This window comes from Festucalex cinctus, chromosome 3 (assembly GCF_051991245.1).
Source record: "Festucalex cinctus isolate MCC-2025b chromosome 3, RoL_Fcin_1.0, whole genome shotgun sequence".
NCBI lineage: Eukaryota > Metazoa > Chordata > Actinopteri > Syngnathiformes > Syngnathidae > Festucalex > Festucalex cinctus.
The window spans coordinates 16,947,867-16,965,157 of record NC_135413.1 but is presented as its reverse complement, the minus strand read 5'-3'; the positions used below and the strand labels follow the sequence as shown (position 1 = coordinate 16,965,157).

Sequence of the window (17,291 nt, the reverse complement as noted above, 5' to 3'; positions counted from 1 at the left end):
TGAAAATAACATGGGCCAATGCCAGACTAAAAAAACAAAACAAAACAAAAAAAAACTGCTGTGTTCATTAACACTACAGTGCATGGATCCCATACAAAATAAATCTGTATTTACAAATACAATACAGTTAAATCACTAAATAAATACATAGACATTTGACGCAGACACGAGTGACATTCAATATTGTCTCGCACGTAGGATAGTAGTTCTTCAAGTATTGACGGCAAAAGTTGTAGAGAGGGAGTCATACATGTTCCTGAAAAACAAAAACAAAATGGATGTTATTTCCAATTAATCAGTGCTTTCTTTCTTCACAAAGAAAACAATGATTGACACAGTCATACTTAAAAAGTGATCAATATATACACACAGTGGTTGTAGTTTGCAAAAATGTACAATTACACTGTATCATGTTGAGAGCTGCTTATTTTTTTTTTTTTTAGCTGCATCTTTTTAAATTTTACACTCTGAAAGTGGCAGACCAAATTTACAACCAAGTAAACTTTTTAACATTAAAAACCAATTTAGCACATTCATGCAAGTACTTTCAATGTTCTAAATTTATAGTTCGTATGCGAAATTTGTTTCAGATAAATTTCCATATAATGCAATGCAGTATTTTTTCCCCCTGAAATGTGTCCAATAATATCAGGGATCTGAACTTTTTTTATTTTTTTATTATTAAAAGCCATGAAAATTGCGAATGTATTTTATGTATTTATTCTTTCAATTAATGTCTTTAAGGTGGCTGACTCTCGGCCACTAGTTTTGCTGTGATTTGAAATTTGAATCATAGTTATAATTTTTTATGTAGCTAGCCTGTGGTCAAAAAGCTACATCTCTGTCGACTGTCACTGAACTACAATCAATGAATAGAACCAGCAGCCTGTCAAATACCCACACTCTCTCCTTCCGCCTGTTACCTCTTTTTGTATTATTGTATCGCTACAGGCACCAGGAAAAGCTGCTTCTTCTTTGACAATCATGCCATGTTGCTGCTTGTTTCAATAAAATAAAAGTGGCGCCTCAAAACGTTTTTACCCGATAAGGACACTAGGGGTCGCAGTTTGTCCGCTGAAGCGATTTGGTATATTGTTGGTGTCCTGCCAAAACTTCTGAAGTCACAATTTGGTAAATTTCAGATTATTATTATTATTTTTAAACTATACTATTGGTCAGTCCACATGTGTTTGTCATTTTATTTTATTTTATTTGAAAATTGATGATGCAATGTTAAAGGTTGAACAAACATCTATTTTTGGGATCTCCTAAAACGTGACAATTTTGGAGCTACAAGATTTCAGCCCGATGCCTGCGATATAATTCTGTTTCATTTTCAAATGTCAAATAGAACTGATATTATCATGTGATCAATATATAAGTGAATGTATACTGACCACTGTGCCCTCTGTGGATGTGCATGATGAGACTATTACATCATCAAGGAAGGCTGAATTCAGGTACGTCTCCCCATAAGAAATGTCCTCGTCTTCAAAACTGTCGACACCCTCGCTGAAAGCCTCCTTCATCTTCTCAGGTAACATAAAGTTCATTATCACCACCAGAACCCCGATGACAGTACAGAGCACACCTAGGAAAGATTTCAGTGTTGTCAAATTCAAGCAAATCTCATGGAATCAGTCAGCAAGTCCTTCAATAGTTACCGGTAGCCAGAGCAAGCCAAAATGAAAGGCTGTATTCCGCTTCAAAAAAGACAGTTCCAATGGTGAAAACACAGTTGGGTGCATGCATGATGGCGGTGAAAGCAGCCGCAGAGATGAAAATGAAAGCGGCTGTAGCCAACATCATGTAGCCGGCGTATAAAACAACTGGCATGCAGAAGAGGATGTTGGCCAGCATCCAGCAACAAAATGCCACCCTGGTTGGAACAGTCAGTTAATTAACGCATTTCAACAAAAGAAGCCCACAAGTTCATATTTACATACCAGAGGGTTGCAGATGCGTATCGGCCAGAGTGTCTATAGTGAAAGATGAGGCCGCACGGGCTGCTGAGAGTGAATTTCTCAGCGATGTATAGGATGGGGTTCGGTAGCCCTTTCTCCAACGCTTCCTTATAATCGTCCTCAATAGTGTCACGCCAGGTGAACATCTCATTGTAGTCGATAGTCTCGTTCAACTGAACAACAGGATTGCCTGCAGAGTGAAAAGGGGGCACCACACCAATTAACAAAAGTTAACATCACTGGTAGTATACTGGTTCACATAGCCAACAGAAATCTGTGATTTATAGTGTTTGTATTGTTTTTCTAAGTTTGGATGTCAACATAATTACTGAAAATAATTAATATCGAATAGATGCAGGAAATGTTAGTTTATATTCACAAGCAATATCAGAACAGTATTTCTGCTTCCTTTTCAACATGACTGAGTGTAGAACGCCACTAGTTGTATGTGGGCTCCCTCCAGTGGTGTGCGAAAGAATCACTGAATCACATGTTCAAATTGTACATATTATAGTAGGGATGTAAGGATAAGCGCGATGTTGTGATATTAAAACTGCCACAATATCATCGTCGTCATGTTCACAATATTTAAATGTAACACATCTGTTAAAAAAAAAGTCAGGTAGATTTCAACTTGTGCAGTTCTAGCACCCTCTCGTGGCTAGTTTTTTAGTGCATTTTAATTTTCATTAAGGATGTTTTGACCCTTCTATGTTTAAAATCTACACTAATTGTCAGATGAAGGGGAACGTAATATGCCTGTGAAGCAAGTCAATATGTGGAGGAACTCGTGTGGTGTGTGCGTGCATTAACAACATAACATCATAATAATAACATAATAATAATAATAATAATAATAATAATAATAATAACAACAACATAATGTTGATGTTATGTACAAAAGTATAATATTGTGCTTTTTTTGAGTGTGAGCACATTTGATTTTTTTACAAAATTGTGACCTTTTTTTAAATATCGCCAACCTCCCCACAATATCGTGATAATTATCGTATCGTATTGTGACGTTTGGATATCATTACATCCCTAAATTATAGTGGCTACAAATTTTTTCTTTTTTTCTTTCTTTCTTTCTTTCTTTCTTTCTTTCTTTCTTTCTTTCTTTCTTTCTTTCTTTCTTAATTCAGTTCAGAACATACAATATAACATATAAATACAATTCAGGTGTATTTAACCTTTAAGTACAATACATTTGCATTTTAATATTTTCATTTTTTAAGAATTTGTTTAAGTATAGTTTTATTTAAATTATGTGATATAAATTTTAAGTGATTTCTTGTTTAAGCACAGCTTTTATTTTCCTATATTTTATTATGTTCAAGCTCTGCATAATATTCCAGTACAACAATGGACATTTTTCTGATGATAACTTGGGCCTTTTGGTTATTAGTGTGGCATTTTTTGAGGTGGTACTTGGTGTAAATGGTTTGAGAATCACATCTGTTTCTCTATACTGTACATTTTATGCTTGGGGAAAAAAAAGGTTGAAAAGGATAACATTTCAAAATTGTTAAATTATAATCCATGAGAAGAACACTCAAATAAAATACTTTTTTAGAACATTATCTACTCTAAGTGTTCTGATTTTACTTTTTTTTTTACACCCACCAAAATATGGCATCACTCACAGACGCCATAACTCACCTTTTAGTGTAACATTGATGCCGTACAGGCCAACATGTAAGCCAACGTCAGCGTGAACCACCGCGTTGCTGAAAGACTTGTAGGTGGCGTTCGTGGTCATACGAGCCTCAGCCCAGTTGTCAGTAAAGTTGAGTGCTGCGGGAGAAAGAAACGACGAGAAACACAATTTAAATGCTAGATTTCCAAAAAGATTTTGTGAAAAAAGCGGTGCACTCACCCACAATGACAGCACCGATAAACAAGCTGAGTATGATCCTCAACAGCCAGAAAATCCGCTGATTGCAAAAGAAAACATACAGAGAAATTTGTTTTAAGGGAGATGGTGATTTTAAGGCTACAGACTAATTTGAGAGGCTTTCACTCACCGACTTTCCTCGAATCCCTGGCAGAATAAGTAGTATACAGAGTGTGAGCACAAGGAAGCAAATGATAACGGTGAGCAAGCGGCCACTGAAGATGAAGGCTGTCCTTCGCATATGGTAGAAAGGATAAATGTCATCGTAGAAAGTCATGTCGGCTTCGGTTCTTGTGTCTGCAGACAGAAGTTAACACATGTTGCAGGGGCAGCGCTATGATAAAGATGAGAAAATATAAAATCCTTCATGTATCCAAACCTGATTCTTGGAGTGAAGCAGCAAGTGTATCTTATGAGGAAACATGTGGCTGTTTTATACACAAGGAACAGGATGGTTTGACTGGAGGAAAATGGGAAAGAGGTGTGATTCAGAGCAAATGACCAAGCCCATCTGGGAATTCCAGGTCACGTTTTTGATGAAGCAGAAGACACTTCACCGCTTCTCAGAGCTGCTCCTGCACTGCAGATCAACCTGCTGCACTCGCTACCTTTCATCACACAGGTAAGCACTGTCTCGCTCTCTTTTTAATGAATATATTAAAACAGTGCAGTGATTTTCAACCAGTGTGATGAGAAGGAAAATATCCAATTTCACTTAATTGAGCTAGAATTTGTACCTACTATAATGCACCTTTATGAGTACTCCATATTACTAAGTACTTTTTTTTAAGCAAATGACATGAGATCATGGGGACTTTTTGTTTGCTGTTATGCAAATAGTCTTTTTTTCTGCTTTCATAGAAAACTAGTGGAATGTTTTTGCTAGTCCTACAGTAGCCTATATCAAAATTTTAATACAATCTAGAATCTTGAGGTAAAGGTTCAGTGATGATCAAACATAACCTTACATAATGTAAAACTTGATCATATTAGCTGTGTCAGTGAAGCATGTTAAATAAAAATATTTACATTTTGAGACGGCATAGAAAACTGTGCTCAATAGCACATCCATTGTAGCAATTTCCTCATATGAACACGTACTTACCCATCATAAAAATAATAATAATATAAACTCCCAAGTTCTTAAAGGAAGTGATACACACACACAATCTCTGCAGAAGGTAAATGCGATAATCTCCACTTTACCTGAACTTTTCAGAAGCCCTCCACGGCTCTTGGCTGCAGCTCAGGAGCCCATCCATCCATTCATGCATCCAGTTTCTGCATCAATGGATTTGCGTAAGCGGGTTTGGAGTGTTTGCGCAGTGCTCGGGTTGCTACTCATCGTGGGTGAGTAGACGACGAAGTGAAGCAAGCTCGAGACCAGAGTGGACAACGTGGACGGTAAAGCGTCTTTTCTGAACATTTGAACAGATTTGCGATGTGAAATAACGTGGGAAGTTCCTCGTTTTGACGGCTGGTACAACAATTTAGGGTGTCCTAAACGTGGAGCAGTGGGTGAGTAAGAATATATATAATTTTAAATTACGATATTTTCATTACAAGCCGCTCGGTTTTCTCAGCACATGCAACCTCTTTCTTTCTTTCTTTCTTTCTTTCTTTCTTTCTTTCTTTCTTTCTTTCTTTCTTTCTTTCTTTCTTTCTTTCTTTCTTTCTATCTTTCGTTTTATTGACACAATTGGATGTTATAAATACATTAAAAAAAATCTCATCTCATTTTGTACAACAAAAGGTTGAACAGCAATACACAAACAAAAACCAAACGCGCATGCTCGTTTGACGTCACTGGGTATTTACATACCTTTCCGCAAACATTACAAAGGAACTGAAAATTCTGTACTGGTAAAAGATGGCACTCATTTGACCCCTTTACGTAAGTAAAAGCAGAAAAGACTAGACTAAAGACTCAAAAGTAAATTGTACAATTGGATTTTTACCGTCAATACCTCTTTTTATGATGTTTAACAGCTAAAATTATGTTTTCTTTTGTTCTGTTTGTTTGTTTATTTGTTTGTTTGATTGGTTGTTTAATTGTTTATTTGTTTGCTTGTTTGTTTTTGTGCGTTTTTTAGCCCCCGATACCAATACCGATACCTAGCTTTGTAGTATCTGCCGATACCGATACCATACCAATACTTAAGTTTGTTTTTTTTCCTCAACATGAAAAAGCTGTCCTGCTATTGGTTCAGAGCATTCAAGGGCCAATAGGATATCTTAGATCGGCATGCAGTGAACATGTCACATATCAGTGAACGTCGTGCACGAGCAAGACACAAGATGCTGCATCCAAAATCCTATATTAGCATTGGAATTAATGGTATCGGCATGTTACTTGTGAGTAGTCACCGATACCGATACCACTGTTTTAATGCAGTATCGGCACCTTTGCCGATACCAATATCGGTATCGGAACAATACTAGTTATGATAATAAAGGAAGTCCTAGCATAAATTTTACAAAATCCGCAGTGAATGGCATGCAAAGTAACGCGCCAAAGCCGTCAATGGAGGGAAATGCTATGCCACCGTCGTCACCATTGGAAGATTGCTGGGGACTCCAACTTTCAGGGAACAAGATCCAAAGAAACATGCGTCGGCCGGGCATCAAACCTGAGTCAACTGCTTGAAAGGCAGCTATGCTTACCACTATACCACCAACGCTGATGAAAAGCTAAACAGTTATGCAAACCACAATACAAAATCCGCAGTGAATGGCGTGCCAATAAAGCCAAAGCCGTCAATGGAGGGAAATGCTATGCCACCGTCGTCACCATTGGAAGATTGCTGGGGACTCCAACTTTCAGGGAACAAGATCCAGAAAAACATACGCCAGCCGGGAGTCGAACACAGGTCAACTGCTTGGAAGGCAGCGATGTATACCACTATACCACCAACGCTGATCACAAGAAAGACCGTTATGCAAACCACAATACAAAATCCGCAGTGAATGGCATATCTCGCAAACCGCCAAAGCCGTCAATGGAGGTAAATGTTACGCCATCGTCGTCACCATTGGAAGATTTCTGGGGACTCCAACTTTCAGGGAACAATATCCAAAGAAACATGCGTCGGCCAGGAATCGAACCCGGGTCAACATCTTGGAAGGTAGCTATGCTTACCACTATACCACCAACTCTGATGAAAAGCGAAACAGTTATGCAAACCACAATACAAAATCCGCAGTGAATGGCAGCAAGTAAACCGCCAAAGCCGTCAATGGAGGTAAATGTTATGCCACCGTCGTCACCATTGGGAGATTTCTGGGGACTCCAACTTGCAGGGAACAAGATCCAGAAAAACATGTGTCGGCCGGGAATCGGACCCGGGTCAATTGCTTGGAAGTCAGCTATGCTTACCGCTATACCACCAGCGCTGATGAAAAGGGAAACAGTTATGCAAACCACAATACCAAAACCGCAGTGAATGGCGGGTTAAGTTAACCGCCACGGCAGTCAATGGAGGTAAACGCTATGCCACCATCGTCACTATTGGAAGATTTCTGGGGACTCCAACTTTCAGGGAACAAGATCCAGAAAAACATGCTTCGGCCAGGAATCGAACCCAGGTCAACTGCTTGGAAGGCAGCTATGCTTACCACTATACCACCAACGCTGATGACACGAAAAACAGTTATGCAAACCACAATACCAAAACCACAGTGAACAGCGCACCAGGTAACCGCCACAGCCGTCAATGGAGGTAAACGCGATGCCACCTTCGTCACCATTGGAAGATTACTGGGGACTCCAACTTTCAGGGAACAAGATCCAGAAAAACATGCGGCGGCCGGGAATCGAACCCGGGTCAACATCTTGGAAGGCAGCTATGCTTACCACTATACCACCAACACTGATGAAAAGTGAAACAGTTATGCAAACCACAATACCAAAACCGCAGTGAATGGCGGGTTAAGTTAACCGCCACGGCAGTCAATGGAGGTAAACGCTATGCCACCATCGTCACTATTGGAAGATTTCTGGGGACTCCAACTTTCAGGGAACAAGATCCAGAAAAATATGCGTCAGCCGGGAATCGAACCCGGGTCAACTGCTTGGAAGGCAGCTATGCTTACCACTATACCACCAACGCTGATGAAAAGCAAAACCGTTATGCAAACCACAATACCAAAACCCCAGTGAACAGCGCACAACGTAACCGCCACAGCTGTCAATGGAGGTAAACGCGATGCCACCTTCGTCACCAATGGAAGATTGCTGGGGACTCCAACTTTCAGGGAACAAGATCCAGAAAAACATGCGTCGGCAGGGAATCGAACCCGGGTCAACTCCTTGGAAAGCAGCTATGCTTACCACTATACCACCAACGCTGATCACAAGAATAACGGTTATGCAACCACAATACAAAATCCGCAGTGAATGGCGTACCAATAAAGTCAAACTCCAACTTTCAGGGAGCAATATCCAAAGAAACATGCGTCGGCCGGGAATCGAACCCAGGTCAACTGCTTGGAAGGCAGCTATGCTTACCACTATACCACCAACGCTGATGAAAACCAAAACAGTTATGCAAACCACAATACAAAATCCGCAGTGAATGGCAGCAAGTAAACCGCCAAAGCCGTCAATGGAGGTAAATGTTACGCCACCGTCGTCACCATTGGAAGATTTCTGGGGACTCCAACTTTCAGGGAACAAGATCCAGATAAACATGTATCGGCCGGGAATCGAACCTGGGTCAACTGCTTGGAAGGCAGCTATGCTTACCACTACACCACCAACACTGATGACAAGTAAAACAGTTATGCAAACCACAATACCAAAACCACAGTGAACGGCGCACAAGGTTACCGCCACAGCCGTCAATGGAGGTAAACGCAATGCTCCCTTCGTCACCATTGGAAGATTGCTGGGGAATCCAACTTTCAGGGAACAAGATCTAGAAATACATGCGTCAGCCGGGAATCGAACCCAGGTCAGCTGCTTGGAAGGCAGCTATGCTTACCGCTATACCACTAACGCTGATATCAAGTACAACCGTTATGCAAACCACAATACAAAATCCGCAGTGAATGGCGTACCAATAAAGCCAAACTCCAACTTTCAGGGAGCAAGATCCAAAGAAACATGCGTCGGTAAGGTCGGATTTTGTATTGTGGTTTGCATAACTGTTTTGCTTTTCATCAGCGTTGGTGGTATAGTGGTAAGCATAGCTTCCTTCCAAGCAGTTGACCAGGGTTCAATTCCCGACCGACGCATGTTTCTTTGGATATTGTTCCCTGAAAGTTGGAGTCCCCAGCAATCTTCCAATGGTGTCGACGGTGGCATAGCGTTTACCTCCATTGACGGCTTTGGCGCGTTACTCGGCAAGCCATTCACTGCGGATTTTGTATTGTGGTTTGCATAACGGTCTTTCTTGCGATCAGCGTTGGTGGTATAGTGGTATGCATCACTGCCTTCCAAGCAGTTGACCTGGTTTCGATTCTCGGCTGGTGCATGTTTTTCTGGAACTTGTTCCCTGAAAGTGGGAGTCCCCAGCAATCTTCCAATGGTGACGACGGTGGCAAAGCATTTACCTCCATTGAAAAGCAAAACAGTTATGCAAACCACAATACAAAATCTGCAGTGAATGGCAGCAAGTAAACCGCCAAAGTCGTCAATGGAGGTAAATGTAACGCCACCGTCGTCACCATTGGAAGATTTCTGGGGAATCCAACTTTCAGGGAACAACATCCAGAAAAACATGCGTCGGCCGGGAATCGAACCTGGGTCACTTGCTTGGAAGGCAGCTATGCTTACCACTATACCACCAACGCTGATGACAAGTAAAACAGTTATGCAAACCACAATACCAAAACCACAGTGAACGGCGCGCAAGGTAACCGCCACAGCCGTCAATGGAAGTAAACGCTATGCCACCATCGTCACTATTGGAAGATTTCTGGGGACTCCGACTTTCAGGGAACAAGATCCAGAAAAACATGCGTCGGCCAGAAATCGACCCCGGGTCAACTGCTTGGAAGGCAGCTATGCTTACCACTATACCACCAACGCTGATGACAAGGGAAACAGTTATGCAAACCCCAATACCAAAACCACAGTGAACGACGTACCAATAAAGCCAAACTCCAACTTTCAGGGAGCAAGATCCAAAGAAACATGCGTCAGCCGGTAATCGAACCCGGGTCAACTGCTTGGAAGGCAGCTATGCTTACCACTATACCACCAACGCTGATGAAAAACAAAACATTTATGCAAACCACAATACAAAATCCCCAGTGAATGGCATGCTAAGTAACGCGCCAAAGCCGTCATTGGAGGTAAACGGTCTGCCAACGTCGTCACCATTGGAAGATTTCTGGGGACTCCAACTTTCAGGGAACAAGATCCAGAAAAACATGCATCGGCCGGGAATCGAACCCGGGTCAACTGCTTGGAAGGCAGCTATTCTTACCACTACACCACCAACGCTGATGACAAGAAAAACAGTTATGCAAACCACAATACAAAAACCACAGTGAATGGCGGGTTAAGATTTCTGGGGACTCCAACTTTCAGGGAACAAGATCCAGAAAAAGATGCGTCAGCCGGGTATCGAACCGAGGTCAACTGCTTGGAAGGCAGCTATGCTTACCACTATACCACCAACGCTGATGACAAGAATAATGGTAATGCAAACCACAATACAAAATCCGCAGTGAATGGCTGGCTAAGTTAACCGCGACGGCAGTCAATGGAGGTAAATGCTTTGCCACCGTCGTCACCATTGGAAGATTGCTGGGGACTCCAACTTTCAGGGAACAATAACCAAAGAAACATGCGTCGGCCGGGAATCGAACCCGGGTCAACTGCTTGGAAGGCAGCTATGCTTACCACTATACCACCAACGCTGATGAAAAGCTAAACAGTTATCCAAACCACAATACAAAATCCGCAGTGAATGGCATAGCAAATAAACCGCCAAAGCCGTCAATGGAGGTAAATGTTACGCCATCGTCGTCACCATTGGAAGATTTCTGGGGACTCCAACTTTCAGGGAACAATATCCAAAGAAACATGCGCCGGCCGGGAATCGAACCCGGGTCAACTGCCTGGAAGGCAGCTATGCTTACCACTATAACACCAACACTGATGAAAAGAGAAACAGTTATGCAAACCACAATACAAAATCCGCAGTGAATGGCAGCAAGTAAACCGCCAAAGCCGTCAATGGAGGTATATGTTACGCCACCGTCGTCACCATTGGAAGATTTCTGGGGACTCCAACTTTCAGGGAACAATAACCAAACAAACATGCGTCGGCCGGGAATCGATCCCAGGTCAACTGCTTGGAAGGCAGCTACGCTTACCACTATACCACCAACGCTGATGAAAAGAGAAACAGTTATGCAAACCACAATACAAAATCCGCAGTGAATGGCGTCCCAATAAAGTCAAACTCCAACTTTCAGGGAGCAAGATCCAAAGAAACATGTGTCGGCCGGGAATCGAACCCGGGTCAACTGCTTGGAAGGCAGCTATGCTTACCACTATACCACCAACGCTGATGAAAAGCTAAACAGTTATGCAAACCACAATACAAAATCCGCAGTGAATGGCAGCAAGTAAACCGCCAAAGTCGTCAATGGAGGTAAATGTAACGCCACCGTCGTCGCCATTGGAAGATTTCTGGGGAATCCAACTTTCAGGGAACAACATCCAGAAAAACATGCGTCGGCCGGGAATCGAACCCGGGTCAACTGCTTGGAAGGCAGCTATGCTTACCACTATACCACCAACGCTGATGAAAAGCAAAACAGTTATGCAAACCACAATACAAAATCCGCAGTGAATGGCGTGCCAAGTAACGCGCCAAAGCCGTCAATGGAGGTAAATGGTCTGCCAACGTCGTCACCATTGGAAGATTTCTGGGGACTCCAACTTTCAGGGAACAAGATCCAGAAAAACATGCATAGGCCGAGAATCAAACCCGGGTCAACTGCTTGGAAGGCAGCTATTCCTACCACTATACCACCAACTCTGATGACAAGAAAAACAGTTATGCAAACCACAATACAAAAACCACAGTGAATGGCGGGTTAAGTTAAGATTTCTGGGGACTCCAACTTTCAGGGAACAAGATCCAGAAAAAGATGCGTCAGCCGGGAATCGAACCGAGGTCAACTGCTTGGAAGGCAGCTATGCTTACCACTATAACACCAACGCTGATGACAAAAATAATGGTAATGCAAACCACCAGCTGTCAATGGAGGTAAACGCGATGCCACCTTCGTCACCAATGGAAGATTGCTGGGGACTCCAACTTTCAGGGAACAAGATCCAGAAAAACATGCGTCGGCCGGGAATCGAACCCGGGTCAACTGCTTGGAAGGCAGCTATGCTTACCACTATACCACCAACGCTGATGAAAAACAAAACAGTTATGCAAACCACAATACAAAATCCGCAGTGAACAGCATGACAAAGCCATCAATGGAGGTAAATGCTCTGCCAACGTCGTCACCATTGGAAGATTTCTGGGGACTCCAACTTTCAGGGAACAAGATCCAGAAAAACATGCGTCGGCTGGGAATCGAACCTGGGTCTACTGCTTGCAAGGCAGCTGTGCTTACCACTATACCACCAACACTGATGACAAGTAAAACAGTTATGCAAACCACAATACCAAAACCACAGTGAACGGCGCTCAAGGTAACCGCCACAGCCGTCAATGGAGGTAAATGGTACGCCACCGTCGTCACCATTGGAAGATTTCTGGGGACTCCAACTTTCAGGGAACAATATCCAAAGAAAAATGCGTCGGCCGGGAATCGAACCCGGGTCAACTGCTTGGAAGGCAGCTATGCTTACCACTATACCACCAACGCTGATGAAAAGAGAAACAGTTATGCAAACCACAATACAAAATCCGCAGTGAACGGCGTCCCAATAAAGTCAAACTCAAACTTTCAGGGAGCAAGATCCAAAGAAACATGCGTCGGCCAGGAATCAAACCCGGGTCAACTGCTTGGAAGGCAGCTATGCTTACCACTATACCACCAACTCTGATGAAAAGCAAAACAGTTATGCAAACCACAATACAAAATCCGCAGTGAATGGCAGCAAGTAAACCGCCAAAGTCGTCAATGGAGGTAAATGTAACGCCACCGTCGTCACCATTGGAAGATTTCTGGGGAATCCAACTTTCAGGGAACAAGATCCAGAAAAACATTCATCGGCCGGGAATCGAACCTGGGTCAATTGCTTGGAAGGCAGCTATGCTTACCACTATACCACCAACGCTGATGACAAGAATAATGGTAATGCAAACCACAATACAAAATCCGCAGTGAATGGCGGGCTAAGTTAACCGCGACGGCAGTCAATGGAGGTAAATGCTTTGCCACCGTCGTCACCATTGGAAGATTGCTGGGGACTCCAACTTTCAGGGAACAAGATCCAGAAAAACATGCACCAGCCGAGAATCGAAACCAGGTCAACTGCTTGGAAGGCAGCGATGCATACCACTATACCACCAACGCTGATCACAAGAAAGACCGTTATGCAAACCACAATACAAAATCCGCAGTGAACAGCATGACAAAGCCATCAATGGAAGTAAATGCTCTGCCAACGTCGTCACCATTGGAAGATTTCTGGGGACTCCAACTTTCAGGGAACAAGATCCAGAAAAACATGCGTCCGCTGGGAATCAAACCTGGGTCTACTGCTTGCAAGGCAGCTCTGCTTACCACTATACCACCAACACTGATGACAAGTAAAACAGTTATGCAAACCACAATACCAAAACCACAGTGAACGGCGCTCAAGGTAACCGCCACAGCCGTCAATGGAGGTAAATGGTACGCCACCGTCGTCACCATTGGAAGATTTCTGGGGACTCCAACTTTCAGGGAACAATATCCAAAGAAAAATGCGTCGGCCGGGAATCGAACCCGGGTCAACTGCTTGGAAGGCAGCTATGCTTACCACTATACCACCAACGCTGATGAAAAGAGAAACAGTTATGCAAACCACAATACAAAATCCGCAGTGAACGGCGTCCCAATAAAGTCAAACTCAAACTTTCAGGGAGCAAGATCCAAAGAAACATGCGTCGGCCAGGAATCAAACCCGGGTCAACTGCTTGGAAGGCAGCTATGCTTACCACTATACCACCAACTCTGATGAAAAGCAAAACAGTTATGCAAACCACAATACAAAATCCGCAGTGAATGGCAGCAAGTAAACCGCCAAAGTCGTCAATGGAGGTAAATGTAACGCCACCGTCGTCACCATTGGAAGATTTCTGGGGAATCCAACTTTCAGGGAACAAGATCCAGAAAAACATGCATCGGCCGGGAATCGAACCTGGGTCAATTGCTTGGAAGGCAGCTATGCTTACCACTATACCACCAACGCTGATGACAAGAATATTGGTAATGCAAACCACAATACAAAATCCGCAGTGAATGGCGGGCTAAGTTAACCGCGACGGCAGTCAATGGAGGTAAATGCTTTGCCACCGTCGTCACCATTGGAAGATTGCTGGGGACTCCAACTTTCAGGGAACAAGATCCAGAAAAACATGCACCAGCCGAGAATCGAAACCAGGTCAACTGCTTGGAAGGCAGCGATGCATACCACTATACCACCAACGCTGATCACAAGAAAGACCGTTATGCAAACCACAATACAAAATCCGCAGTGAATGGCGTGCCAAGTAACACGCCAAAGCCGTCAATGGAGGTAAATGCTATGCCACCGTCGACACCATTGGAAGATTGCTGGGGACTCCAACTTTCAGGGAACAATATCCAAAGAAACATGCGTCGGCCGGGAATTGAACCCTGGTCAACTGCTTGGAAGGAAGCTATGCTTACCACTATACCACCAACGCTGATGAAAAGCAAAACAGTTATGCAAACCACAATACAAAATCCGCAGTGAATGGCAGCAAGTAAACCGTCAAAGCCGTCAATGGTACGCCACCGTCGTCACCATTGGAAGATTTCTGGGGAATCCAACTTTCAGGGAACAAGATCCAGAAAAACATGCGTCGGCCGGGAATCGAACCTGGGTCAATTGCTTGGAAGGCAGCTATGCTTACCACTATACCACCAACGCTGATGACAAGTAACACAGTTATGCAAACCACAATACCAAAAGCACAGTGAACGGCGCGCAAGGTAACAGCCACAGCCGTCAATGGAGGTAAACGCAATGCTCCCTTCGTCACCATTGGAAGATTGCTGGGGAATCCAACTTTCAGGGAACAAGATATAGAAATACATGCGTCAGCCGGGAATCGAACCCGGGTCAACTGCTTGGAAGGCAGCTATGCTTACCACTATACCACCAACGCTGATGATATAAAAAACAGTTATGCAAACCACAATACCAAAACCACAGTGAACAGCTCACAAGGTAACCGCCACAGCCGTCAATGGAGGTAAACGCGATGCCACCTTCGTCACCATTGGAAGATTACTGGGGACTCCAACTTTCAGGAACAAGATCCAGATAAACATGCAGCGGCCGGGAATCGAACCGGGGCCAACTGCTTGGAAGTCAGCTATGCTTACCACTATACCACCAACTCTGATCACAAGAACAACGGTTATGCAAACCACAATACAAAATCCGCAGTGAATAGCATAAGTAAACCGCCAAAGCCGTCAAACGAGGAAAATGGTCTGCCAACGTCGTCACCATTGGAAGATTTCTGGGGACTCCAACTTTCAGGGAACAAGATCCAGAAAAACATGCGTCGGCCGGGAATCGAACCCGGGTCAACTGCTTGGAAGGCAGCTATGCTTACCACTATACCACCAACGCTGATGAAAAGCAAAACAGTTATGCAAACCACAATACAAAATCCGCAGTGAATGGCGTGCCAAGTAACGCGCCAAAGCCGTCAATGGAGGTAAATGGTCTGCCAACGTCGTCACCATTGGAAGATTTCTGGGGACTCCAACTTTCAGGGAACAAGATCCAGAAAAACATGCATAGGCCGAGAATCAAACCCGGGTCAACTGCTTGGAAGGCAGCTATTCCTACCACTATACCACCAACTCTGATGACAAGAAACACAGTTATGCAAACCACAATACAAAAACCACAGTGAATGGCGGGTTAAGTTAAGATTTCTGGGGACTCCAACTTTCAGGGAACAAGATCCAGAAAAAGATGCGTCAGCCGGGAATCGAACCGAGGTCAACTGCTTGGAAGGCAGCTATGCTTACCACTATAACACCAACGCTGATGACAAAAATAATGGTAATGCAAACCACCAGCTGTCAATGGAGGTAAACGCGATGCCACCTTCGTCACCAATGGAAGATTGCTGGGGACTCCAACTTTCAGGGAACAAGATCCAGAAAAACATGCGTCGGCCGGGAATCGAACCCGGGTCAACTGCTTGGAAGGCAGCTATGCTTACCACTATACCACCAACGCTGATGAAAAACAAAACAGTTATGCAAACCACAATACAAAATCCGCAGTGAACAGCATGACAAAGCCATCAATGGAGGTAAATGCTCTGCCAACGTCGTCACCATTGGAAGATTTCTGGGGACTCCAACTTTCAGGGAACAAGATCCAGAAAAACATGCGTCGGCTGGGAATCGAACCTGGGTCTACTGCTTGCAAGGCAGCTCTGCTTACCACTATACCACCAACACTGATGACAAGTAAAACAGTTATGCAAACCACAATACCAAAACCACAGTGAACGGCGCTCAAGGTAACCGCCACAGCCGTCAATGGAGGTAAATGGTACGCCACCGTCGTCACCATTGGAAGATTTCTGGGGACTCCAACTTTCAGGGAACAATATCCAAAGAAAAATGCGTCGGCCGGGAATCGAACCCGGGTCAACTGCTTGGAAGGCAGCTATGCTTACCACTATACCACCAACGCTGATGAAAAGAGAAACAGTTATGCAAACCACAATACAAAATCCGCAGTGAACGGCGTCCCAATAAAGTCAAACTCAAACTTTCAGGGAGCAAGATCCAAAGAAACATGCGTCGGCCAGGAATCAAACCCGGGTCAACTGCTTGGAAGGCAGCTATGCTTACCACTATACCACCAACGCTGATGAAAAACAAAACAGTTATGCAAACCACAATACAAAATCCGCAGTGAACAGCATGACAAAGCCATCAATGGAGGTAAATGCTCTGCCAACGTCGTCACCATTGGAAGATTTCTGGGGACTCCAACTTTCAGGGAACAAGATCCAGAAAAACATGCGTCGGCCGGGAATCGAACCTGGGTCAACTGCTTGGAAGGCAGCTATGCTTACCACTATACCACCAACACTAATGACAAGTAAAACAGTTATGCAAACCACAATACCAAAACCACAGTGAACGGCGCGCAAGGTAACCGCCACAGCCGTCAATGGAGGTAAATGGTACGCCACCGTCGTTCACCATTGGAAGATTTCTGGGGACTCCAACTTTCA

At 43.7% G+C, this 17,291-nt stretch overlaps 2 protein-coding genes and 21 non-coding genes across 24 annotated transcripts in view; 1 reads left to right on the top strand and 22 right to left on the bottom strand.

Moving 5' to 3' along the window:
* Nucleotides 1-34: 34 nt before the first annotated feature.
* Nucleotides 35-5,176, bottom strand: duox2 (dual oxidase 2). Its single transcript, XM_077516195.1, has 9 exons — nt 5,068-5,176; nt 4,241-4,321; nt 3,992-4,158; nt 3,844-3,901; nt 3,627-3,761; nt 1,947-2,154; nt 1,665-1,879; nt 1,398-1,591; nt 35-256 (listed from the first exon to the last, which is right to left on the bottom strand). Exons 3-9 carry the CDS (start codon nt 4,136-4,138, stop codon nt 245-247), a joined length of 969 nt encoding a protein of 322 aa, XP_077372321.1. The 5' UTR covers nt 4,139-4,158; nt 4,241-4,321; nt 5,068-5,176; the 3' UTR covers nt 35-244.
* A 40-nt stretch (nt 5,177-5,216) lies between these two features.
* The window catches only part of duox (dual oxidase), a 52,173-nt gene continuing 40,098 nt past the window's right edge, over nt 5,217-17,291 (top strand). For both annotated transcript variants that reach the window (XM_077516194.1, XM_077516193.1), the window contains exon 1: nt 5,217-5,379. The gene's annotated coding sequence lies outside the window, so the exon portion shown is untranslated. The remainder of the gene's footprint in view (nt 5,380-17,291) is intronic.
* Nucleotides 7,422-7,493, bottom strand: trnag-ucc (transfer RNA glycine (anticodon UCC)). Its single transcript has one exon. It is a non-coding gene; the product is annotated as a tRNA-Gly (tRNA).
* trnag-ucc (transfer RNA glycine (anticodon UCC)) lies at nt 7,899-7,970 on the bottom strand. Its single transcript has one exon. It is a non-coding gene; the product is annotated as a tRNA-Gly (tRNA).
* On the bottom strand, nt 8,314-8,385 carry trnag-ucc (transfer RNA glycine (anticodon UCC)). The gene has a single exon. It is a non-coding gene; the product is annotated as a tRNA-Gly (tRNA).
* trnag-ucc (transfer RNA glycine (anticodon UCC)) lies at nt 8,551-8,622 on the bottom strand. Its single transcript has one exon. It is a non-coding gene; the product is annotated as a tRNA-Gly (tRNA).
* trnag-ucc (transfer RNA glycine (anticodon UCC)) lies at nt 8,789-8,860 on the bottom strand. Its single transcript has one exon. It is a non-coding gene; the product is annotated as a tRNA-Gly (tRNA).
* trnag-ucc (transfer RNA glycine (anticodon UCC)) lies at nt 9,999-10,070 on the bottom strand. The gene has a single exon. It is a non-coding gene; the product is annotated as a tRNA-Gly (tRNA).
* Nucleotides 10,238-10,309, bottom strand: trnag-ucc (transfer RNA glycine (anticodon UCC)). The gene has a single exon. It is a non-coding gene; the product is annotated as a tRNA-Gly (tRNA).
* On the bottom strand, nt 10,657-10,728 carry trnag-ucc (transfer RNA glycine (anticodon UCC)). Its single transcript has one exon. It is a non-coding gene; the product is annotated as a tRNA-Gly (tRNA).
* On the bottom strand, nt 11,133-11,204 carry trnag-ucc (transfer RNA glycine (anticodon UCC)). Its single transcript has one exon. It is a non-coding gene; the product is annotated as a tRNA-Gly (tRNA).
* trnag-ucc (transfer RNA glycine (anticodon UCC)) lies at nt 11,311-11,382 on the bottom strand. The gene has a single exon. It is a non-coding gene; the product is annotated as a tRNA-Gly (tRNA).
* trnag-ucc (transfer RNA glycine (anticodon UCC)) lies at nt 11,548-11,619 on the bottom strand. Its single transcript has one exon. It is a non-coding gene; the product is annotated as a tRNA-Gly (tRNA).
* trnag-ucc (transfer RNA glycine (anticodon UCC)) lies at nt 12,169-12,240 on the bottom strand. Its single transcript has one exon. It is a non-coding gene; the product is annotated as a tRNA-Gly (tRNA).
* On the bottom strand, nt 12,634-12,705 carry trnag-ucc (transfer RNA glycine (anticodon UCC)). Its single transcript has one exon. It is a non-coding gene; the product is annotated as a tRNA-Gly (tRNA).
* Nucleotides 13,753-13,824, bottom strand: trnag-ucc (transfer RNA glycine (anticodon UCC)). The gene has a single exon. It is a non-coding gene; the product is annotated as a tRNA-Gly (tRNA).
* On the bottom strand, nt 14,873-14,944 carry trnag-ucc (transfer RNA glycine (anticodon UCC)). Its single transcript has one exon. It is a non-coding gene; the product is annotated as a tRNA-Gly (tRNA).
* trnag-ucc (transfer RNA glycine (anticodon UCC)) lies at nt 15,111-15,182 on the bottom strand. The gene has a single exon. It is a non-coding gene; the product is annotated as a tRNA-Gly (tRNA).
* On the bottom strand, nt 15,584-15,655 carry trnag-ucc (transfer RNA glycine (anticodon UCC)). The gene has a single exon. It is a non-coding gene; the product is annotated as a tRNA-Gly (tRNA).
* trnag-ucc (transfer RNA glycine (anticodon UCC)) lies at nt 16,205-16,276 on the bottom strand. Its single transcript has one exon. It is a non-coding gene; the product is annotated as a tRNA-Gly (tRNA).
* trnag-ucc (transfer RNA glycine (anticodon UCC)) lies at nt 16,670-16,741 on the bottom strand. The gene has a single exon. It is a non-coding gene; the product is annotated as a tRNA-Gly (tRNA).
* On the bottom strand, nt 16,848-16,919 carry trnag-ucc (transfer RNA glycine (anticodon UCC)). The gene has a single exon. It is a non-coding gene; the product is annotated as a tRNA-Gly (tRNA).
* trnag-ucc (transfer RNA glycine (anticodon UCC)) lies at nt 17,075-17,146 on the bottom strand. The gene has a single exon. It is a non-coding gene; the product is annotated as a tRNA-Gly (tRNA).